At 36.2% G+C, this 25,338-nt stretch overlaps 1 protein-coding gene across 1 annotated transcript; it reads right to left on the reverse strand.

Annotated features, from left to right (window-relative positions):
* Positions 1-22,221: 22,221 nt before the first annotated feature.
* LOC120083876 (phenylacetaldehyde oxime monooxygenase CYP71AN24-like) lies at positions 22,222-25,009 on the reverse strand. Its single transcript, XM_039039780.2, has 2 exons — positions 24,120-25,009; positions 22,222-22,920 (listed from the first exon to the last, which is right to left on the reverse strand). Exons 1-2 carry the CDS (start codon positions 24,831-24,833, stop codon positions 22,303-22,305), a joined length of 1,332 nt encoding a protein of 443 aa, XP_038895708.2. The 5' UTR covers positions 24,834-25,009; the 3' UTR covers positions 22,222-22,302.
* Between the last annotated feature and the right edge of the window lie 329 nt (positions 25,010-25,338).

A 25,338-nucleotide genomic window follows, 5' to 3' on the forward strand; every position in this document is an offset into this window, starting at 1 on the left:
CGAATGCATTCTTGAAAGCTAAACACAAAGTTGCGGTGAATGAATAAAAAGTTTTTGAGCAAAGGCTTGCCGGATCTAAACTTAGAAAATATCTTTTTGAAGAAGCAACCAAAATGGAGGATTATGTTGTGGCGATGGTTAGAGGTATGAGGAAATTATATTATGAGAAGCTGGTCATCGCAAAGGAATGCCGGAAGGTGATTGAGAATTTCTTGAGTATAACGCATGCTTGAGGACAAACATGATTCTAAGTTTGGGGGTGTGATGACATGCAGAAATTCATGTCATCTTAGGCCTTTTATTTAGAATTATGAAGGCTGTTAAGCAGAATATGCGGCAATTATATTAGGAATTTATGAGAAAATGAGCTTACGTCGTTCAACATGATGAATCTCAACTAACCCATTATTATGCATTATTATGCATTCAATGTTCTATTTTTGTAGATAACGCAGGAAGTGGACACAAATGCGAAAACTGGACTACCGTATAGACGATCGCATACAGAGAAACTCTCCATCGCAAAGGCGAACGCATTTGATCAACATATGAGTGTTACGGTAATCAGCCGCATGCGTCCATCGCATGGGAGTTGCGCTCGTCAAGCAATTACAGTCATCGTGTAGAAGTTGCAGTAGTAAGCGAATGCAGTCACTAAATGATTGCGACTACATGATAACGAATGATAAAGGGATCAATGCAAGGTTGGTGGAATGAACACATCAATGCATCTACCTGGGGAAAAACAAAAGATGTTGACATTTCACCTACCACACCATTGGCAATAGAGATTCAGAAAGGACTAACATGCCACAAATGTCAGAATCAGAGTAGTCCATTAATGCTGTAACTCAATATAATAGACTTAAAAATTCTCCTAAGGAAAATGCCCAACTTTTGCACCTAAGACTAAGACATATCAATCTCAATAGGATTGAGAGATTAGTGAAGAATGGATTTCTAAGCGACTTAAAAGAAAATTCTTTACCTGTGTGTGAGTCATGCCTTGAAGACAAGATGACTAAGAGACCTTTTACTCGAAAAGGTCATAGGGCCAAAGAACCTCTAGAACTAGTACATTCAGACCTTTGTGATCCGATGAATGTAAAAGCTAGAGGATGTTATGAATATTTCATCACTTTTATGATGATTATTCATGATATGGGTACATTTATTTAATGTAACATAAGTCTGAATCTTTTGAAAAGTTCAAAGAGTACAAGGCTGAAGTTGAAAATGCATTAAATAGAACGATTAAAACATTTCAATCTGATCGAGGTAAGAGTTTATAGATTTAAAATTCCAGAACTATATGATAGATCATGGAATTGTATCCTAACTCTCAGCACCTGGTACACCTCAGCAAAATGGTGTATCAGAAAGAAGAAATTAAACCCTGTTGAACATGGTTCGGTCTATGGTAATTTACGCTTTCTTACTTGACTCGTTTCGGGGTTATGTAGTAGAGACTACAACATACATCCTAAACTGCATTCCCTCCAAGAGTGTTGCTAGAATACCTTTGAAGTTATGGAATGGTCATAAAGCTAGTTCACATCATTTTAGAATCTGGGTTGTCGAGCACATGTGCTTGAGGTTAATCCTAAGAAATTGGAACCACATTCAAGGTTATGCTTATTTGTAGGCTACCCCAAAGGAACGAGAGATGGTTACTTCTTTGATCCTAAAGAAAACAAAGTATTTATATTGAAAAATGCTACTTTTCTGAAGAAGACCACATAAGGGAGCACAGACTCAGAAGTAAGATTGTGTTGAATGAGATTTCCGAAGAAACTACTGAATCTTCAACAAGAGTTGTTGAAGAACCTAGTATCTTAACAAAAGTTATTGAAGTAGATTCATCTAGAAGGTCAAATCCACCTCAAGTGTTGAGAGAACCTCGACGTAGTGGGAGGGTTACGAATCTACCTAGTTGCTATATGGGTTTAACTAAAATCCTAACTATGGTGGCTGATGGCGAAGTTGAGGATCCATCGTCTTACAAGAAGGCAATTGAGGATATTGACAGAGATGAATGGATCAAAGCCATGGATATCAAAATGGAGTCAATGTACTTTAATTCCGTATGGGATCTTGTAGGTCAATCTGATGGGGTTAAACTAGTGGTTGTAAATGGATCTACAAGAGGAAACGGGGTGTTGATGGGAAGGTGAAAACCTTCAAAATTAGATTGGTGGCAAAGGGTTATACCCAGGTTGAAAGAGTGGACTATGAGGAGACTTTCTCACCTGTTGCCATGCTTAAGTCTATCTGAATCCTCCTATATATTGCTTCATATTATGACTATGAGATTTGGCAAATGGAAATCAAGACTGCTTTTTTGAATGACAATCTTGAGGAGACCATTTATATGATGTAGCCTGTGGGATTCATAACCCAAGGTCAAGAGCAAAAGGTTTGCAAGCTTAACCGGTCCATTTATGGACTCAAACAAGCTTCTCGATCTTGGAACATAAGATTTGATACTGCGATCAAACCTTATGACTTTGATCAAAACATTGATGATCTTCTTGTATATACAAGGTTCACCAACAATCAATAGTTTTTCTAGTGTTGTATTTAGATGATATCCTACTCATGGGAAATGATGTAGGTTTACTGGCTACAGTTAAAAACTGGCTAGCGACCCAATTCCAAATGAAAGATTTGGGAGAGGCTTAGTTTGTTTTGGGTATTCAGATCTTTAGAGATCAAAAGAATAAAATGCTAGCACTATCTCAGGTGCCATATATTGACAAGATGCTTGTCAAATATTCAATGTAGAACTTCAAGATGAACTTATTGCCTCTCAGGCACGGAGTTGCATTAACCAAAAACCAAACCAATGAACTAACATCCAAAGTAATCTATATAACTTAAAGATGTATGTAGAGAAATACGAGTGGATAATATTTAAGTGATAACCTAAATGGTCTGTAGTAGGTGTTACAATTGTTGTAAAGTGCTACAAATGATCTGATTTTGATCATTAATGTTTAGATATGCAAACGAGGATATTCTATATAAAAAAGTTTGTATAAGAATGGACCATAAAATGTTTAGTCTCATTATATAACGCCATTAATAATAGAGACTTACATTTCATCGGGATGACCATAGGTAACATGATCTGAATCCTGAGTGAGTTGTGGACTCCTGCCTACGAGGGCGATCGTTTGATTTATATGGGTGAGAGTAGCTAGATCACCGACTCAATAAGTCTACCATTTTAGGGATTCATCTGATTGTGGAGTTGGGAACACATCTATGAAGGAAATCAGAACTGAGATTTCCATGAGTAGTGGAACAAGATTATTCCAAATCAGAATCATAAATGAACATATATTTACAGTCGACTTCCAAAAAAGCGGTTATACAATTCATACAGAGAAATTATAGCATGAACAACAAATGCATAAAGTGATCAAAACTCTACGCACAATAGCAGAGGCATCTCCAAGCTCCGTCACACACGACCGCTCGAACAACAGTAACTTCGAATGCTCGATCTACACGACCGTAACATAGCAACCAACACAACATGAACACTTTGCGCTTGTCCTCAACGATCTCCTCAGTCACGAACTCTTTCGCAACACGAATGGCCTCCACAGCACCACGAACGGCTCCCAGAAAACCTCGACGGTGTCAAGTTGAGTCTAACACCACCAACAAGGCTACCTTGGTATTCTCGGTGTGAGAATCCAGAAGGTGGGCTCTTTTCGAAATTAGTATGAGGCAGATGAACAGTGGAAACACTGATCGCATACACGACTGGGAAAGTGGGAGATGGCAAAGACCCATCGTATAAGTCGATGCCCAATTGTTTAGATAAAGCTATGCGATCATCTAGCAAAAGTCATGCGATCGTTTAGCCTATCGTTTAGCTCGATCTGTTATCTACATACTCTACACGATCATTTACCTTGGGTTAGTGATCATCTAGCAAAACTATATGATCGTTTAGTAAATACTGCACGATCGTCAGCTCTACTCTGCACGATCGTTTAGCCCGCCCAGTCGTCATTTAGTAAATCTGAATTTACTTGACGACTTCATGAGTTTCTTTTGCGCGAGAGAGAAAACTCAAAAACTTTTTCTATCATTTGCAAAACTTCTTTTGAAAATAGGAAAACTAACTCACGATTACCATGATCCAATAACCACGCACTACTTTGGTTATTTAAAAGAAAAAGAATTAATTATCCAATAATTAATATTATTGTAAACATAAATGATAACCAACTTATCATACTATATTTATAACCTATAGTTTTAATATTTCATCTCATGAAACATATAAACCATAGTTCTTTTTCTATTCCATGGTATTTAATGTAAATCTCATTTACATCAATCCTCCATAGATGTAACTTATACATCATACCGATTATATCATATATAATCAAAATACCTCTTGTCAATTTGAACATTTCAAATCAACACAAAGAACTGATCCTTAACTAAATCCATTGAGCTACCAAGGGGACCTCATGGACCTGTAGCTTGAAGCTTCAACAGTACATGAATAACTGACTAAACTCTTTAGTCACGGGATTCACCATCCGTTAACTACCAGACACTCCACTAAATACCGACAACTGAACTCTCTTTACCATAAATATATTATGTGTTTATTTTAACCAATCAGTAGTGTGACAACCCTTCACAGATCGCTTGTAAGTACAACTGGGCTAATAACCATTATGCCCCTGTAGTTACATCTGCTTTCTTAAGTACCACTGATCCTTCTAATGAACATAAGTCATAGTTCTACTATGATTGAGTCTTCTCTTCCAAAGAGAAGCTATGACCACTATGTTCAAGCCCCAGAATCAGCCCTTAAGGGAGCAATCTCTCTACTTCTCCTTGCTTCGGGAAAGAAGTGAATTCCATATTGTGGATTGATTTCCCAGCTCCCAGATCAGACAATTCCCCAAAAAGGTAGGCATGTTGAGCTGACAATCTGGCCACTCTCACCCATACTAATCAAAGGACCACCCTCAAGGTAAGAGTTTCCAAAACACTCAGGATTGAGTTCGTGTCACCTATGGTCGTTTAGGTGAGATGTAAGTCTCTAGTATCAACGGTGTTATATACAGAGTCTAGTCATCTCATGGTCCAAGTCTTATACAAACTCTTTATATAGAACACCCCCGCTCACACGTCTCCATATGAATAGTTAGGATCTACCATCTGTTGTAGTTTACAACACTTGAAACTTCTACAAGCGGATCGTATCTGTAGTGTCACCAGGATCAGGTATTGTAAGATGAGAAATTTGTAGATCGTGTTTGTCAACAACTCGTGAGGTTGCTGATGACGTAGGCGCTTTGCGATAATGATAATATGCGATACTACGTCTAAAATGATGTATGCGGTGATGCTTAGATGCTTTCGTAGTATGCATTCGTGTAGTGTTCCGTGTGTCACAAGTTTTCTTACGCTAGAACCAAGTATAATTCCAACGCAAGTTTCTCAGAGTGATCTGAGGTCGAACACGGGGATTGTGGTGATTAGTATGATACTGATGTGATATATGAGACCAGGAAACAAAATAATAATGAATTGGTTTGAGAAAAGTAAAATGCGATAAAAGTAAAATGCGATAAAGAATAGAGAGCAATGATAAATAAAGTGCGATGATAAAATGAATTGCGGTGATAAAATAAGATGCGAAAATAAAGTAGAATGTAGTAACAAATAAATAAATAAACAATTAAATATACAAATTAAGGACTGGCTGTGAAAATGTGCAAGAGTATCTGATGAATGTAGTGGCAAGTCTTGTGAAATGCGTCAGAAAAAGAATGGGTTGAGGGAAAAGACATTGCAAGTTCGTCAATCTTGTTGAGGATGCAACTAAGGTTCCCCTTTCCCTTGGCTTACACCTTTCAGTGATCGGTCGCGTTTCCATATGTCTATGGGGAAACAGGGATGAACGTTGTGAATGCAAGGTTGTTTCCATCTCTAGAAATACTTCTCCCTTTAGTTAACGCATTCTTCCAACCTTCTTTCTAGAGGCGGAATAACATTTTCACTTCTGCTCTCATAGGTGAAGATGTCATTGAGCACGCGTTAGCTAAACTTAGCCGATTTTTTCAACAAAAATTAACTTACTCCCTCAATCCTTCCCCCTTACCCTAGGGGATTAGTTACACATGGTGAAGGAAATGAATCATGAATTTATGGTGAAGAACAGAGATATGATGATGAATACGATAATGATATTAAAATCTAAAGATAAGCGTTTGTTACAGATAGTGAATGAAAGATTAGAGATCAACACAGTGGATGAATAGAAAATGAGAACAAATACGGAAAGCGTGTCAATGTCTTGACACGGATCCCGATCGGAGACGATTTGCTTGCCAGCATGTGGTAGGAATGGAGTGGAGAACTTCCTTCTCAGGCTTGTTTTCCAGGTAGAAGTGATCTTTGCACAGAGCTTCTTCTTCGGGAATGGGAATGATATTCTTGCTCCTGAGACTTACCTTTCCGTCTTGTCTCGTCTTTCTCCCTGGATTTTCTATAAGTTGTCTCTTCAGACCAGCCTCCTTTCTTTGAATTCGATGAAGCTATTTATAGACTCTGGCACCTTCTGCATCAATGGTCCCACTTTGAAAAGCTAATTTTTCCTACCATGGCTTGTAGAAACGTCCGCTCTGCTTCACATTTAATTTGTTAGAATCGTACAACAGAAAAGCTGTACAATTTCAGAAGTCCTTGTGAATGCGTCACTCTTTACATCTACAATCGATCGCCGCATGCGGTGTAATTACTTTGATCGTTTTATCAATTGTCACATGTGATACAAATGCGCTAATCATTTGCATCCATGATCGATCGTCGCATGCGCTGCAATTGCGTTGTTCATTTTCATTCTCGATTGACCGCTACATGCAATGCAAATGCATTGTTTTTTTTGTCCTCGAGCGATTGTCACATGCGGTGACCTCTTTCTTGCCAAACAAAGACTTGGACTTTTCATTTTTCCATCGCAATGGGGTTAGCGAGTGTGCTTACGACACTTTACAATTTTCACGTTTCAAAGCCAATTTCTATACAATCGACGCAACTTTTCCTCCTTTTGCTGCATAATCTAAATAAAATGGTATAAATAACTTGTATTTCTACAAATTATCAGGTATCCCACCTTAATCCTTATACTACAGAACTATTTAGGTTATCACTTAAGGCACGATCCACTTGTATATCACATATACATGCTTAAGTTCACATAAGATAACCAAGGAGCTTTGTTTATTGGATATGAGTAAATGCCAGAATTAAATAACATTTATTTATTCATTGAACAATATGTATCTTTACAAAACAACCAGACTCTGGGAGAATTAGGACACCAATCCCAACAAGCTACACAAGATGAAATTTACTCCTTCTCCGAGGCAGGGGTAAGTAGATAAATTGCTCCCTTAAGGGCTGATTCCGAGTCTTGAACAATGTGACGCCACACCATCTTCTAGCCTGAGAGGGGTTCAGTCATAGTAGGATTATAATCTACTGTTCATTTGAGGGATCGGTGGTACTTAAGAAATTAGATGTAACTACAGGGAAAAACGGTAATTTGGTCTAGCTATACTTACGAGCAATTTGTGAAGGGTCATCGTACTATTGATTGGTTATATCCAATGGACACAAAATATATCTGTATTATGAAGAGTGCAGTTGTCAGTCTTTAATGGATTGCTTGATATTTAACGGATGGTGAATAATGTAATTAAAGAGTTTAATTAATTATTCATGTTACGTTGGAGCTTCAAGCTACAGATCCATGAGGTCCCTTGGTAGCTCAATAGGATTTAGTTGAGAATCAATTTTTGGATTAATTTGAATTTTTCAAATTAATAGAGGGAATATAATTAAATTGTTTTAATTATATGAGATATAATTGTCATAATGTATTTGATACATTATAGCTTAATGGGAGTAAATAAATATTTGAATTAGATTCAAATGTAGTTTCTATGAATTGGATTAATAGTTGTTAACTTTAATATAAATATGATTTATATTATATGTCATATAATAGAGAAAATAAACTATAGTTTATATTGTATGTGATACAATGTTAGAGTTCAAAGTGGGTATGAATATTTCATCTCTTTCATAAATGATTATCCAAGGTTTGGGTATCTCTTCCTAATGCAACGTAAGTCTGAAGCTCTTGACAAGTTCAAGGAGTATAAGGCTGAAGTTGAAAACTTGTTAGGTAAGAAGATAAAAACACTATGATCTATTCGTGGTAGAGAGTATATGGACCTCCAATTCCAGAACTATATGATAGAACATGGAATTGGGTCTTAACTCTCGGCCCCTGGTACACCTCAATAGAATGGTGTATTAGAAAGGAGAAATAGAATCTTGTTAGATATGGTTTGGTCTATGATGAGTTATGCTCATCCTTCAGACTCGTTTTGGGGTTATGCAGTGGAGACTGCATGTTATATCCAAACAATGTTCCCTTCGAAGAGTGTTTCAAACACCTTTTGAGTTATGGAGAAGCCGAAAAGGTAGTTTACAGCACTTCAGGATTTCAGGCTGTCCGACACATGTGCTAGCGACTAACCCAAAGAAGTTGGAACCGCATTCGAAGGTTTGCCTCTTTGTAGGCTACCCCAAGAAAATGAGAGGTTGATACTTCTATGATCCAAGTGAGAACAAAGTGTTTGTTTCCATAAATGCTATCTTCTTAGAAGAAGACCACATGAGAGATCATAAGCCACAAAGTAAGCTCGTTTTATGTGAGATCTCAAGTGAGACTGGGACTACTGAGGGTTCAACAAGAGTTGTTGAATAGGCTGACAGATCAACAAGAGTTGTTGAGGTCAGGATGTCTAGTCAACCAGCTCAAGAGTTGAGACTGCCTCGACGTAATGTGAGGGTTATGAACCCACCGGATAGTTGCATGGGTTTGACTGAAGCCCAAAATGTCATTATGAATGATGGAGTCGAGGATCTGTTGTTTTTTAAGAAAGCAATAGAGGATGTTGACAAAGATGAATGAGTTAAGGCCATGAACTAGGAAATGGAGTTTATATACTTCAATAACGTTTGGGAGCTTGTTAATCCACCTAATGGGGTAAGACCTATTGGGTGTAAGTGGATCTATAAGCGAAAGAAAGGTGTAAATGGAAAGGTGCAAACCTTTAAGGCTAGACTCGTGGCAAAGGGTTATACCTAGGTTGAGGGAGTTGACTATGAGGAAACTTTCTCACCCGTTGTCATGCTGAAGTTTATCAGGATTCTCCTGTCCATAGCCACATTTTATGATTATGAAATATGAAAATTAGACGTTAAGACTGCCTTTCTTAATGGTAATCTTGAGGAGACAATCTATATGACTCAATCAGAGGGGTTCATAGTTCCAAATCAAGAGCAAAGAGTTTGCAAGCTTAATAGGTCCATTTATGGGCTGAAACAAGCATCTAGATATTGGAACATCAAATTTGACACCGTTGTCAAGTAGTTTGGCTTTAACCAGAACGTTGATGAGCCTTGTATTTACAAGAAGATCATCAACAGCTCAGTAGCTTTCCTGGTACTGTATGTGGATGATATCCTACTCATTGGGAATGATGTGGGGTATCTGACTGACATAAAGAGTTGGCTAGCTGCCCAGTTCCAAATGAAAATTTGGGTGAGGCATAGTATGTTCTAGGGATCCAGATTATTCGAGATCATAAGAACAAATGGTTAGCCCTATCTCAGGTATCGTACATTGATCAAATGTTGATCAAGTACAGGATGCAGGATTCCAAGAGGGGTTTGTTACCCTTCTGGCATGGAATTTTTTTGTCTAAGGATCAATGTCCTAAGACACCTCATGAGATTGAGGAAGTGAGATGGATTCCATATGCTTCTGCTATAGGAAGCCTAATGTATGCAAAGTCATGTACCAAACTCGACATTTGCTATGCAGTAGGGATTTTCAGTCGGTATTAGTCCAATCTAGGATTTGATCACTGAAAGGTGGTCAAGACGATCCTCAAGTATCTTTGGAGAACGGGGACTGCATGGATTCTGACTTTCAAACCAATAGAGATTCTCGTAAATCGACATAGGGGTCAGTGTTCACTCTGAATGGAGGGGTTGTAGTCTAGCGAAGCATTAAACAAGGATGCATCGAGGACTTCACTATGGAAGCCAAATACGTAGCCGCTTGTAAAGTAGATAAGGAGGTTGTTTGGCTGAGGAAATTCCTTTTAGATTTGGAAGTTGTTCCGTATGGATTTTCCTATCACTATTTATTGTGATAACAACGTGGTTGTGGCAAATTCGAAGGAGCCTTAGAGTCATCATCGAGGTAAGCACATAGAATAGAAATATCACCTAATTAAGGAGATTGTGCATCGCGGTGATGTGATAGTCACGAAGATCGGATCAGAGAAAAACGTTGTTGATCCCTTTACAAAGGCCCTCACAGCTAAAGTGTTTGAGAATCACCTAGAGAGTCTGGATCTACGGGACATGCGGCATCTTGTCTATGGCAAGTGGGAGATGATACTGGAGTATGCTCTAGTTTATTATATGTTGTACATTTTTATATTGTATTGTACATTAGTTTCTCGAGTCCTTAGGACAAGTGGGAGATTGTTAGGATTGGTGTCCTAATTCTCTCAGAGTTTTGTTGTTTTGTAAAGATACACATTGTTTAATGAATAAAATAAATGTTATTTAATTCTGGCATTTACTCATATCCAATAAACAAAGCTTCTTGGTTAGTAAACTTAAGCATGTATACGTGATATACAAGTGGATCATGACTTAACTGATAACCTAAATAGGCTTGTAGTATAAGGATTAAGGTGGGATACCTGATCTTGGTGACACTATGGATATGGCCCACTTTGTAGAAGTTTGCAAATGTTGTAAACTACAACAGATGGTAGATCCTAACCATTCATGTGGAGATGGCTTGGGCGAGCTACTAAACAATAACGATTTACTAAACGATAGCTTGGGCAAGCTAAACGATCGTGTAGTATTTCCTAAGAGATAACTTGCCTAAAATATACGATCGTGTAGTGTTTGTAGGCTAAAGACACTGAGGTATGCGATGAGCTAAATGATCACATAGCTTTTGCTAGACGATCACTTAACTTTAGCTAAATGATTGGGCATCGACCTATACGATAGGTCTCCACCATCTCCCACTTGCTCAATCGTGTACACGATCGTTGTTTCCTCCTTCGTCTGTTTCATACCAAGTTGAAACAGAGCCCACCCTCTGGATTCTCACACCGAGAATACTAAGGTAACCTTCTTGGTGGTGTTATACTCAACTCGACACCGTTGAGGCTATGTGGAGTCCGTTCGTGTTGCTAAGGAGGTCGTGATCAAGGAGATCTCTGAGGATAAGCACGAAGTGTTCATGCGGTGTTGTAATTGTGTTGTTTGAGCGTTTGAGGTTGCTGTGTTCGACCGTTTGTGGGCAAGAAGTGTGGAGACAAGTCGACAAATGTTTGTAGAGTTTTCTCCTTGTTCATTTGTTGTTCATGCTGAAATTTTTGTATTAATTGCATAACTGTATGTTTTTGTACGACTGTAATTTGTAATGTTCATTCATGATTGTAATTTGGAATGATCTTATTTCCGCTGGTCATGAAAATCTCAGATATTATTTCCTTCACCCTTGATGCACAATCTCTCGGATGAGATGATATTTTCTGCTCTATGTGCTTCCCATGCCTGTGACTTCTAGGCTCTTGGGAATTAGCCACAACATCACTATTATCACAATAAAGAGTGATGGACTTTGAAATGTGTGGAACTATTTCCAGATCCATTAGGAATTTTTTGAGCCACATAGCTTCCTTAGTAGCTTCATAAGCCGCTATGTACTTAGCCTCCATAGTGGAGTCAATAATACCCTTCTACTTGGTGCTCCTCCAGACTACTGCTCCTTTATTAAGAGTGAACACTGATCCTTATTTGGATTTCTTAGAATATTTATCAGTCTGGAAATCAGAGTCCGTGTTTCATGTAAGGATTAGATCCTTAGAACCATATAATAGCATGTAGTCTCTCATTCTCCGTAGATACTTGAGGATGTTCTTAACGGTAGTGCAGTGATCAAATCATGTATTAGATTGATTTCTACTGACTTTCTCTACTGCATAGCAGATGTTAAGTCTAGTACATAACATCGCATACATCAGTGATAACTTGTAGAAATACAAGTTATTGTCTCTTAAAGGTTGGAACAATTAAAATTTTTAGTGATAAAAATGCATAGAATTCCCTACATATCATCAACTCATACAAAAGTAGCTTTCTTGATAAATCTGCTTCACTAACGCATCTTATGATAGGAATTCAAGAAATTTCACTAAGTGTTACAGACCAAGCTAACACAAGGGCATGCATCCAGAGATGTTTAACGTGGAAGAGATACATTGGCTCGCGTTTTTTATGTCAAATCACTAGTTGTAGGTATGGGCATTTGACTGGTGTCGTCTAAATAGCTCAGAGATGGCAGGCGGCTGACCAGGGTATAGAATTTAATGCAAATCTTGTCACAAGTTGCTAAAGAAATGCCTATAAATAGAAAAGCTTGCTACCAAAGAAAAAAGGGAAAGACAACATTAGAAAACTGTGACAATTGAAATAGTTAGTAGAAGTTCTATTGCTGTAAGAAAAAGATAGGAGGAAAAAATCCATTGTCATCGTTGATCACGAGAAGAGAAGTTGTTGAAGATTAAGCTCGAGAGAGGATTCTTCATCATTTATTTCTATGTTGGTTGTAACAAGCACTAAAATCAAGCCAAAAAGGACAAAAGATTGAACTCTACGGTTTGGCTTCATTCTTTTACTTCTTACTTCGCTATACATTTCATTTGATTGAGTTGACATTGTTATAAAAACACTTATGTAGTTGTCGATTGCTTGACTTGATATGTACTTGGATTCCATGCTTTAATCATCTTGATCACTTGATTGAAGTTATTAAGTAGTTAAACCATTCGAGAGAGTAGCTTAACTATAGAACGCATTGATTCAGAACATATAGTAGGTTTAGAGATAAAAGTACTTGCATTTCTACCTATTTTTGTGACTAATGCATGCACCCTAAAGATAGGAATACATGTGACATTTCATTGAGAAATGTTGAACAATATGATCTAATGAACGGAAACCCTAAGGCATACACATACATTTTGTTTGCAAGTATGCAACCAGATTATCTTCATCTCATTCTCACCACATTCACACACACTTGATCATCTTACTTGGAATCAATGCATATCCCAAACACTTAGTGCCATTCAACCATAAATCCCTATTTTCCCCTTGAACTTCTGTCTTCTTTTATGTGGGCACTGAGGTTGGTGTAAATACTTTTCACTCACATTAATCTAGGAATTCTCTACAATTGAGGAAAACGAAGGGACTACGTTGGACTATCCTGAAATCTCTATGTTCGACCCTAGACTTACCAGGAAACTTAAGTTAGATTTATACTTGGATCTGATTTAGGAAAGCTTGTATGCATTACACAAGGTGTGCTTGTAACCATTTCAACGTATCACCTACTTTTCTTACTTAAAAGAAGTGATCCATCATTCATCTACATTCATCTTATTCACTTATTGTCATCCTTCATCATCATCCATAGCACTTTTATATTCAAATCACGAGGCGAACAAGTTTTCGGCACCGTTGCCGAGGATTTTAGCAACAAAACTAACCAGAATTTTGTTTTTGTTTCTTTTGTAGAAAACTTTTAGCCAAAGAAGTATTACAAGCCAAGCATAAACTTGTAAACGTTTTATGGGCAGGAAGGGTACTCCTGAACTCGTCTACAACCTCGAGGTTGAAAGAACATTTAGACAAAGGAACTGATCTAATCTTCGTCGAAGGTTAAGGCAACAACAATAACAGCAACAACAATAGATGGCGAACTGACCAGATGATCGGAATTTAGCTCAGCAATTAGCAAATGTTACCCTAAATCCAGTCTTGATGGCAAAAAATAGCACGCGTCTAATGCGAGAGTACACGTCAGTATTATTGTATGAATTTTTGCCCGCAATCATATATCCAACGCCTGATTGGACAAGATTTGAAATGAAATCAGTAGCACTCCAAATGCTACAAATAGTAGGACAATTCTGAGGCACCCATGCTCATATGAAACGCTCCTTGGAAACATGTAACTTATTTATGTTTCTTGGAATCACACCAGAATCTATCAGACTGTCCCTATTGAACCACGTATTATCCTTGATTGTTCAGATGGAAACTTTCTATAGAGGGATTGAATAGACCTTCCCAAATAGTAGCAAATGTAGTCACAACTGGTGGCATAATGGATAAATCATATAATGAAGCTAAGGAAATCTTAGATCGTATCGCCAAGCATAATATGAAGTGGGTTGATGATACTTATGATTCCAGAATAGATGGTAGATAGCATTCTCATGCGATTGACTATAATGCAATGACCACTCTCGGCACAGGTGGTTGCAATGACGAACTTGTTGCAAAATCTATCAATGGTAAATACAGCACGGACTTAAAAGGAGCATCGGATGGACGTATTCACGCAGCCCATGGCTAGCTATGTGGGTTGTGGAGAACCTCACTTCTACACTGATTGCCCGCAGAACCCACAGTCATTCTGTTTCATTAAAAACAACCTATTCTCAAATAAATACAACCTTGGATGGAGGAACCATCCAAATTTTTCTTGGGGAGGTCACCAACAAGAGCAAAAACATCCTGGAATGCATTAATAGCCTAGGTAGAGGCCGCTACCTAGATTCCAGCAGCAACATCAGACCTTAAATAGAAGAGGCCATGCATCGAGTTCAACATCTCCACTTGAGAATCTATTAAAGGAATATATAATTCAGAATGGTACGTTATTGAAGAGTCAGGCAACATTAATCCGGAACTTGGAGATGCAAGTGGGGAAAATTGCAAGCAAGTAAGGAATCGGCCGCATGGAGTATTGCCTAGTGACACTGAAGTCGCAGGAAGTAACAACAGAAAAGAACAATGTCATATGGGGACATTGCGAAATGATAGACCTTTAGTTGTGTGAACCCTGAATCCTAATTTCTTTACTTGGGTACATTCCCTATTGAGATTAGTGTGATGAGTAGGTTGATGTGGAAGCCAGTGTGGAATGATAGAGAAAAGAGTGGAGATTTGAAGAAAAGAGGGAATTTGGAAGCTTAACTTTTGGGGAAACATTTGGAAATTTGGCTAAGTATAAATTTTATGTGTAGATGCATTGGAAGGGTGGTGTTGATGCGTTGGAAGAGTGGTTGGGGATGGCATGCGGCTAAAGGAAGAAAGATGGAGGTGATGCATTGGAAGGCAATCCATGCGTCGAGAGCCTTGACCAGCACTCCTGCCATGCGTCGAGCAGCCTCAGTCAGCACCCCTGCCATGCGTCGAGTAGCCTCGGAAAACGCCCTTGCAATGCGTCGAACAGCCTCGGCCAAACGCCCTTGCCATGCGCCACGCCCAAGCGCCACGCACAACCCATGCGACCAAGCAGCCTATGCAGCACGCCTATACGTTGGTGGCCAGCACCACGTGCCCATGCCAAGCAAGTCGTGCAATGCTTCCTAGTAAGCCATGCGTCGAGGATGGACGGTCACCCTATGCGTTGGTGATGGTTAGCTCATTGCGATGGCTAAATTGGATTGCGATGGCTAAGTTGAATTGTAATAATAGTGAATTGGCTTGCTATGCGTTGATGATAGCCTAGGCATTGAGTATGGACTATGCGTTGAACATCCAAGAGTTGAACGCATACAAAGGATGAGATCACCTGGGAAACGTCATCAAACCATGTGTCTTCTTGGAAGGAAAGCCTTAAGCCTTAAGAATTTGAGGTGGTGGCATCAGATTGGCGGATCATGCGTTGGCAACATGGGAGGAAGACACTTAGCTTGCGTTGATCACAACATTGCATTGATGGGGTGAGAAAGAGACACTTGGGCATGCAGCCAAGTAGGTGGTGTCAACTCTGGAGAAAGTTTGGACGCCTATAAATAGAGCCAAGAGACTTCATTTTTAGATCACAATTCAAAAATATAGTAAAAAGAGTGGGAGTGTTGAGTAAACCTTGCGTTGGAGCCAAATCAATGCGTTAGTCATAGAATTTCAAAGAGGACGCATTAGACAGTGAAGTCTGCAAAGGACGCATCAACTTGAGACGAGGAGTTCTCCCAATTTACTCATGCGTTTGGAGTGATTCCAAAGTCACCTGAAATCTCTGAGAGTGTATTTTTCAAGGCAGGGCTGCCAGAGGAAAAGCTCGAAGGGATCGGGCTGGAAACTGACAAAACAACAGAAGGGTCAAAATGTTGGATCAGTTTGGGCCAATCTTGAAGATTCTGCTATTCCGGCCAAACCACAAGGAGTTCTGAGCTCAAAATTTAGGTAAGCGTCCTGAGATATTTTAGAATATGTTTGTAGAAGGAACTATCTCAAAGTAAGGTTTATAACTATGAGTAATCTAAGCTATAAATTGAATCTGAATTCTAGGGGTGAAAAGGGAGCCCGAGGTAGAAAAGGGAGCTACTAGGGTGAAAAGCTCCTAAGCAATTAAGGTGAGTGGCTAAAACGTTTTAACTAAAATATTTGCTTAAATTTTTTTATTACAACGTGTTCTAGAAAGCATGTTTTAAAGAAGATTATTCTCATGCCAGCTACTTTTACAAAGTGATTTCCAAGCAAACCATGAGTTATGTTTTAAACGCATGCATGTGTGAGAAATTGTTGAAAAGTGATTTATATGTGTTAAATATACTCAGCATGCGTTAGTACTTTTAAAGCCATGTTTTTATATGTGTTATACTTTACATGCTTTAAAGAGAAAGTCATTTATGACTAGTTTTACTTAAAACGAGATACCGAAGGACATTTGAGAAGGTATCCGCCCAACTAGATACTAAAGGACATTTGAGAAGGTATCTATTGGTACTGAAGGACGTTTGAGAAGGTACCAAACCAACCAGATACTGAAGGATGTTTGAGAAGGTATCTGAATAGAAGTACCTAAGGTATGACAGTACTTAGTATGGCCATGTGCTCGTAGGTAGTTAGAGTCAGAGATTGAGCAAAAGGGTTCTCTCTTGACTAGCAGTTGGTGTTGAGATTGTTTTATCCACAGTAAGAGTTATTCTCAACTGAGAAATAGTTTTATTGTTTTATGATTAAAACAACTTTATATGTTTTATGCTTGGAAAATGTTTATACTGCAGTACAAGTACTGTAAGCTTATATTTAAGTTAAACTCTTTATTGAGATTTTGCATGAGAATCAATTATCTTTCTTAAGTCGCTCACTGGGCGCAAGCTCACCCCGTTTTCAAATGTTTTCTTCACCCCCCCCCCCCCACCCCCATAGGTAGCGGTCAAATCCTTTGAAGATAGCTTTGCATCTGCTCTGCCACTAAAGGATAAAAAGATTTACAACCCGTCTATTTAGGTGGTTACTGTTAATATTATACACATGTTACTGTTGTTCATATAGAGACTAGGGTTTTTGGGTTTTGGGATTTGTGAATTTAGTGTTGTAATGACTCTAAATATGTTATGTTTCTGAATTAATAAATTTTGGCCTAAAGATATTCCACTGTATATGAGTTTTATATTGGTATAAGAGTTATCCCATAACAGTTAGTAAGCAGTAAGTGTCAGCCACAAGGTTGATAATTGTTGTAGTCACGCTCTTTCCTAGGCTAAAAGGGTGGTCTGGGGTGGGGTGTGATAAGTTAAGAATAGGATAAACCCAAGAAATGATAGTAATCCTTCAGCATTTGAGAATACAATGCAAATAATGGCATTTAAAAGAGAACAACAAGAAAGAGCACCTGGCTCTATAAGTCATTCAAAACCAAGCACGTCTAATGCGGGGGCACCTGCAGTGTAACTGAGTGCACCATTCCCCTGATGCCTACAAAAGAAGAATGACGAGAAACAATTCAAGCGCTTCCTTGAAGGTCTTAAGCAATTGCTTATCAACATTCCCCCTATAGAAGTGTTAGAACAAATTCTAAGTTATATAAAATTTTTTAAGGATTTTTTTAACAAAGAAAAGAAAGATCAGTGAGTTAGAAGCAATAGTGCTAATGCAGGAGTGTAATGCATTGATCAACAACAACATTCTTGAAATGCAGAAAGATCCAGGCAGTTTTATTGTTCTTGCTCAAATGGAGGAATAGATGTAGAGAATGCATTGTGCAATCTTGGAGTAAGTATTAACCTCATGCCCCTTTCGATCTTCAAGAATCTTGAAATTGATAAAGCTCAACCTACTTTGTAACGCTTCAGCTTACTGGTAGGTCTATCACGTATCCCGAACAAAAGGTTAAAGAAGTCTTGGTAAAGGTTGACAAGCTTATATTTCCCGTGGACTTCATCATCTTAGACTATGAAGCTGATCAGGATGTTTCAATCATCCTTGGATGCTCATATCTTGCAACCGAAAAAGGATTGATAGATGTGCATTAAGGGAAGCTCACCATACATGTGAATAACCAGGAAGTTAAATTTAATGTATTGAATGCATTGAGGTTCACAGATGCTACAAAGTAATGTCGACTTATCGACTCAACTGAACTACATGAAGAAGAAGAGATGGAACAAGTTTGCGAGGTCCATGCATTGGGTGAGACTATGAGAAGATTTGAACCACCAAGTCTGGATGAATGGCAGACGAAACCAACGCTTCCTTCCCTAGAAAAGCAACCAACACTCGAATTAAAACCTCTCTTTGACTATTTAAAATACGCTTTTCTTGGAACAATAATACTTTACCTTTTATTATTTCAACTAATCTTTTTCAGTCTAATGGGCTTTCTCTTTTGCAGCAAAAAGGGAGAAGAATATCCACTTCTCTGTTAACCTCCCACATGTCAAAAAAAAAAAAAAAAAAAAAAAACAGAGAGAGAGAAAAAAAAAGGGAGGGAAGTTATTTTATTAACTCCCTCCCTTTAGTTTGAATTTAAATTAAAAACTTAATTTTATTTTAAATACAAATATATTATAACTAATTTATTATATAACTATAACTTAATTTTATTTTAAATAAAATTATATAATAATTAATTTATTATATAACAATATTTTAGATCAAAATATAACACATAACCTATAGTTTATATTATATGAAATAAAATATAACCTATAATTTGTATTTCTCTCAATAATGACATTTAATATAAATCAAATTTATATTTAATGCAATTATATAAATCCAATTCATATAATTAATATTTGAATTATATTCAAATATTTAATTCCTCTCATAATAACCTTTATATTATAATGCATTATATACATTATATTAATTACATTACATATAATTGATTTAAATTAATTATATCATATATAATTAATCTCTCAATTAATTTGAATAATTCAAATTAATCCAAGATTAATTCTCAATAATCCCAGTTGAGCTACAGAGAAGACCTTATAGACCTGTAGATTGAAGTTCCAATAATATTTGAATAATTAATTAAACTCCTCTAGTTAAATTACTCAACATCCATTTATTGTCAGTCACTCCACTAAAAATCGATAGTTGCACTCTTCACACTACGGATATATTTTTGTGTCCATTTGATATAACCAATCAAGAGTGCAATGACCTTCCACAAATTGCTCATAAGTGCAGTTAAGAAAGCAATGCCCCTGTAGTTATATCAATCTCCTTAAGTACTACTTATCTCTCTAATGAACAACAAGTCATAGTCCAACTATGACTTCCAACTATGACTTAACCCCTCTCAGGCCAAAAGAAAGTGTATGACGCCAGATTGTTCAATCCTTGGAATCAGCCCTTAAATGAGTAATTTATCTACTTATCCAAACGTTAGGGAAGGAGTGAATTTCGTCTTGTGTATTTATGTTCTCAACTCTCTAATCAAATGAATCCCCAAAATGATAGACTTATTGAGTCACCAATCTGGCCACTCTCACCTATATAAATCAAAGGACCACATTCATAGACAGGAGTTCACAACTCACTTAGGATTCAGGTCATATGACCTATAGTCATTCTGATGAAATGTAAGTCTCTATTATGAACGGCGTTATATAATGAGACTAGTCATTTCGTAGTCCATTCTTATACAAACTCTTTTATAGAATACCCCCATTCACATGTCTCCACATGAATGATCAAGATAAGATCATTTGTAGCACTTTACAACAAATATAACATCTACAAAGCAGGTCATATTCATAGTGTCATCAGGATAAGGTACTCAGCCTTTTTCATCTACTTCGCACCATTTGGGTTATCACTTAAACATGATCTATCTATATGTCTCTACATACATGTTTAAGCTAAAGATGCTAACTTTGGAGTTACATTATTGGTTTGTGGGTTAATGATACTAAATATTGAATAAAACATCTCATATTTTATTAGATAAATAAAATGTTTGTATATTACAATTACAAAATACATCTACCCACAAAATTTAGGACATCAACATCAACAATATCAACATCTATCTGTGATAGACATTGATAACTATCTAAAAGCAACGAAACTCAAATCTAGTATTCAACTTCAGGAGTAGATCTATTTTAACACCAAAACTTAATGGTTGTTATCTCACGATCTTTAACTTTATCTGAAGATAACTTTGAAATGATATCTTGGACATCTCTAGAAGTGACCATGGCATCCGTGCTCCAATGACTATGCTATGATGTCAGTCATGGATGGGAGAGCTCAAACTGGATGTTAAAGACATTACAATGGCGGGAAAAAGTGGAAAGGTCTGGCAGTGAAAAAGGGTTGTGACTTGGGATGGGGTGCGAGGCTAGAAACTTATTACGTTTCGGCTACACGAAGACTATGGGTGCTGAGTCCGCTGACTATAAAAATCGCGGTTTCCAAATTTTTTTCCATTTTATTTTTTAAAATAAAACGAAAAAGAATTATATAGAGGAGGAGAAATCCCCTTAATTAAATTAATCTAATTAAATTTAATTTAATGAATAAGAAAGTGAGTAGCTATCAAATTTAATTAGTTTAATTGATTAAATTTAAAAAATAAATGGGAGTTATCCTACTTTTTGAGATAACACAAAAAGAGATTTTTTTTTTTTTTTTTTCTATATGCGATTGGATTCGCAACTTCTTGTAGAGAAAAACTCTTCCTTATCTCCTTTCCTCCGTCTCAATAAATTTTACAGGGATTGAGTTCTCAGTAAAAATATCTCACAAATTTCAATTCCCTACTTTCTTTCAAAGTCGGTTTGCACAAACTGATCCTTGTCAGGAGAATAGTGGGAAACCCGATGGTGGCGTCACATTCACGTTCTAGAGGAGATCATGATGTTATACGTTGAGGATAAAGAATAAATATGGGAATTCTTGAAAAGTGTCTTCAAAGGTAAGTTGTTTTTTCTTTTGTAAAATTAACTTTTAATTCATATTTAATCTTTACTGCATTGTGAATGCATATTATGTTTTCCATTTTGTGTTGAAAATTTTAAAACAAAATTAAAAGTAAAGTGGTCATAGCTTTCACGGTGAGATTCAATCCCTTCAATTCTATATTAATAGATGTATATCTATTCAATTTTAGACAACTATTTAGAACATAGCAAAAATGGTGTATGCTTACCATATATATAAGCAACCATATCAGTAACGAAGGTCATAAAGATGGTGAAATTTGTAGTACTTTAATGATCTAAAAAACATTCTTGCTATATTAAAAGGAAATAACAAAATAATGGTAAAAAGAATAAAATAAAGTTATGGAAAGATATACACAGGCAATTAATACATAAATTTTGTATAGAGGAGTTTACTTAAAATTCGACAAACTTTCTGAAAAAAGAAAATCCATAAACTTTATCTATAAGTCAGTAGTCAATTCCAAAATTCATAAATTGATTAAACGATTAACATTGCATCACTATTTTTATCTATTCTATCAAATAAATCTTTCCTCAAGTAGATGATGATCCCATCAATTTTCTTTCATAGTATCTCTCTTTCAAAATTTGAAAATTCAAATTCAATTTGTATACATTTAAAATAAGTCAATCTAATAATAATGTCGTAATATTAAACAACCAAACATGTAATTAAGATTAATTAGAAATGATACTAATTGTGTTGTCTTGATTTTTGTGTAATTAATCTAATTGTCTTTTATCACGTGAGTTTTCGTTTTAAATTAATAAAGATGAATACAGATCAAAATGTACTAAAGTAAAATAATATATATATATATTATTATTATTATTAGGACAGCATGCAAGAAAATTGGTTAGACTACATAATTTACCTATATGGTAATGGGTGGAGAAAAAGAGGAAATTTCTTGTGAATAGTGATTCCATGCACTTCACTCATATCCAACAATTCTCCCTTCATATCCTGAGGCAACTTCCAATCAAACCAATACAAAAGACTGGCCAACACACATTCCAAAGATGCAAGCCCAAATGCCAATCCAGGGCATTTCCTTCTTCCACTTCCAAATGGAATCAACTCAAAATCTAACCCTTTGAAATCAACTGATTTCTTTTCATTCATGAATCTCTCTGGGATGAACTCGTTTGGGCTTTCCCAGATTTCGGGGTCTCTTTGTATTGCCCAGACATTCACAAACACACTTGTTCCTGATTCCACATGGTACCCTTCGATGTCTACCATGTCTAATGTTTCTCTAGGCACAAGAAGAGGAACTGGTGGGTGGAGTCTCAGAGATTCTTTTATCACACATTTCATGTATTCCATTTTTCTAATGTCATTTGTTTCAATTTTTGCCTTGTTTTTTCCAACTATTGTTCTTATTTCTTCTTGGACTTTCTTCATGGTGTTTGGGCTTCTTATCAACTCTGCCATTGTCCATTCTAATGTTGTTGCTGTTGTGTCACTCCCACCTGCGAACATGTCCTACCATTGAAACATAAAAATGTATTCGATCAGAAAGTATTCGAGAAAGCTACTACAATGGTTGACAGTTTTACACATTTAAATATATATGTGACAATTTTTAAATATTAAATAAATGTGTGGGCGGCACAAATTAGATAGGTGCACAAAATCATAATATATAAATAATATCAATATATTAAAGATTAATAAAAATATTTTTAAATAAATAAAAACAAAGCACTTTTTTTATTTTATTTCCTCTGAACAACTAACAACTATTTTTTTCTCAAGATCTTTATGGAGTATACGATAGATTTTTAAATATATGTTTCATAATTATTAAATGATGCGTTATCATTGAATAATTTTTTATGTTTATATACATATGTCAGGGGCTAGAATAATAAAATAATACCTATATCTCCTATCCATGAGTAGGAACCTCATACTCCTTAATTGCTTTTTTTTTTTTTTTTTTTTTTCTTTTTTACCATTAAGAGAAGAGAAATGCAAAAAAGGAAGGAAAAAAAATTAAGAGATGTTACAATGTTTATTAAATTTATGAGCTACTTCTAAATGAAATTCTATCTTTATCTAATTAATATTTATTCTAAAATTAAGGGTGAGGTGGAAAAATCATCTCCATTCTTTTTCAAGGGGAGAGTGGAGATAATGGATGCATTCTCCCCCTTATAAATAATATATTTTAAAACTAATCTAATTATTTATAAACAAAAATGGTAAGTATTCTAAAATTTAATAAATATCAATAAGTACAAAGTTTTTTCCAAAACAAAATATATATTAAAATTTTAGTATGGATAATAGATATCATACTTTCTTAATTTTTAAAAAATAATTTAACTTTAATTTTCAATAGAGATTTTTAGACTTAAAAAGTATTCAAACTAACTGTATACTGGAATATATAAAAAATAATGATAATAAAAATATGTTATTTAGAAAGCTATATCAAAACAATTACAAAGACACACCACCTATAAATTAGACACTCAATAATTATTAAGAACCATCTATGCATCTACGATAATTCATCTTTTTTAGTTCGATTAGTTCTCTAATCATGGTTTATCACACCGCAAATTCTTTTTTATTATTTTTTTATTGAAGTAGATTGTAAAAAGATATATAAATGCAGCGGATATATACCTATATATTAATAATTAAAAAGTAATAAATTCGAGAGAGAGAGAAACCTGTATTATGCCCTTGAGGTTATCCCTAGTGAAATGATAATCAAGCATGTCATCTTGGTTATTGAGTTGCAACATAATGTCCACAAAATCCATTTTATGATCATTAGCTTCGTCACTCCTCGACTTTGTGATATGCTCTTCAATCACCATATCATAGAATTCATCCATTTTCTTAGAAACTAATTTCATTTCCCCAACCACTCCTCTAATTACATCAACCCATCCAAAAGAAGGGAAGAAATCCCCCACACAAAACACTGACAATAGCTCAATGGTCCTTCTTGACACCTCTCCATATTTACTCTTCCCATTTTCATCTTCAAATTTCTTCCCCATAACACATCTTGACACTATATTGTTTGAGATTTGAGAGAACAATTGGCTAAGATTCAAACCCTCACCACCACCACCAACACTACAATTAGCTGCCTTATGAATTCTATTGATAAGAGTATCAATTTCTTCATCTCTAATATATTGAAATGACTCCACTCTTTTGAGGCTAAAGAGCTCGAGAACACACATTTTTTTGGCTTGTCTCCAATTCTCACCATATGGGGCAAAACCCACATCTTGGCAACCATAGAACAAGAGATTTGTGGCTCTAGTTTTGGGCCTATTGGAGAATATGAGGTCATGGGTCTTCATTACCTCTCTAGCCATTTTTGCTGAGGAAACAACTAGAGTTGGAGTTTGGCCTAGTTTTAAGAGCATGAGAGGACCATATTTTTGGGAAAGGGAAGCTAATGATTGGTGTGGTAAGGTTCCTAATTGGTGAAGGTTGCCAATGACAGGAAGTTTGGGAGGTGAAGGAGGGAAATTGGGGCTTTGTTTTTTGCTTGGCAATAACTTTAGCAAAAGGAGGATGAAGATGAAGAAAAGGCAAAAGGAAATATAGATGGGATTGGCTTGAAATGGTGGTTGAAATTGTAGCCAAAGTTGGAAATTTGAGGCTTGATTCATTTTTTTTTCTTTGTTATTCGATTCTTGCAGCTATGTCTTCCTTCTAAAGTATTTATAGTCAGTCGTTTGTGATTGTTTTTGAGAGGAGTGCTTGGAAAATAATTTAGGATATGTTTGAGAGTGATATCAATTTTGAAATGTTTACAAATTAGTTTTGTTATTTACAAAATTATTCTTTAATATATTTTTAAAAAGTCAATGTAATGTTTGGTTTTATACAGTTAAACATCATTTTCATATTATCAAAATTGATTTT

The sequence above is a fragment of the Benincasa hispida genome, chromosome 8 (genome assembly GCF_027475165.1).
Source record: "Benincasa hispida cultivar pf3 chromosome 8, pf3_genome.v1.1, whole genome shotgun sequence".
Lineage (NCBI taxonomy): Eukaryota > Viridiplantae > Streptophyta > Magnoliopsida > Cucurbitales > Cucurbitaceae > Benincasa > Benincasa hispida.

Coding starts and splice junctions, on each gene's coding strand:
- LOC120083876 (XM_039039780.2), bottom strand. CDS start 24,833: ATGCTCTTAAAACTAGGCCAAACTCCAACTCTAGTTGTTTCCTCAGCA. Junction 22,921..24,119: donor ACCTCAAGGGCATAATACAG/GTTTCTCTCTCT, acceptor TTTCAATGGTAG/GACATGTTCGCAGGTGGGAG.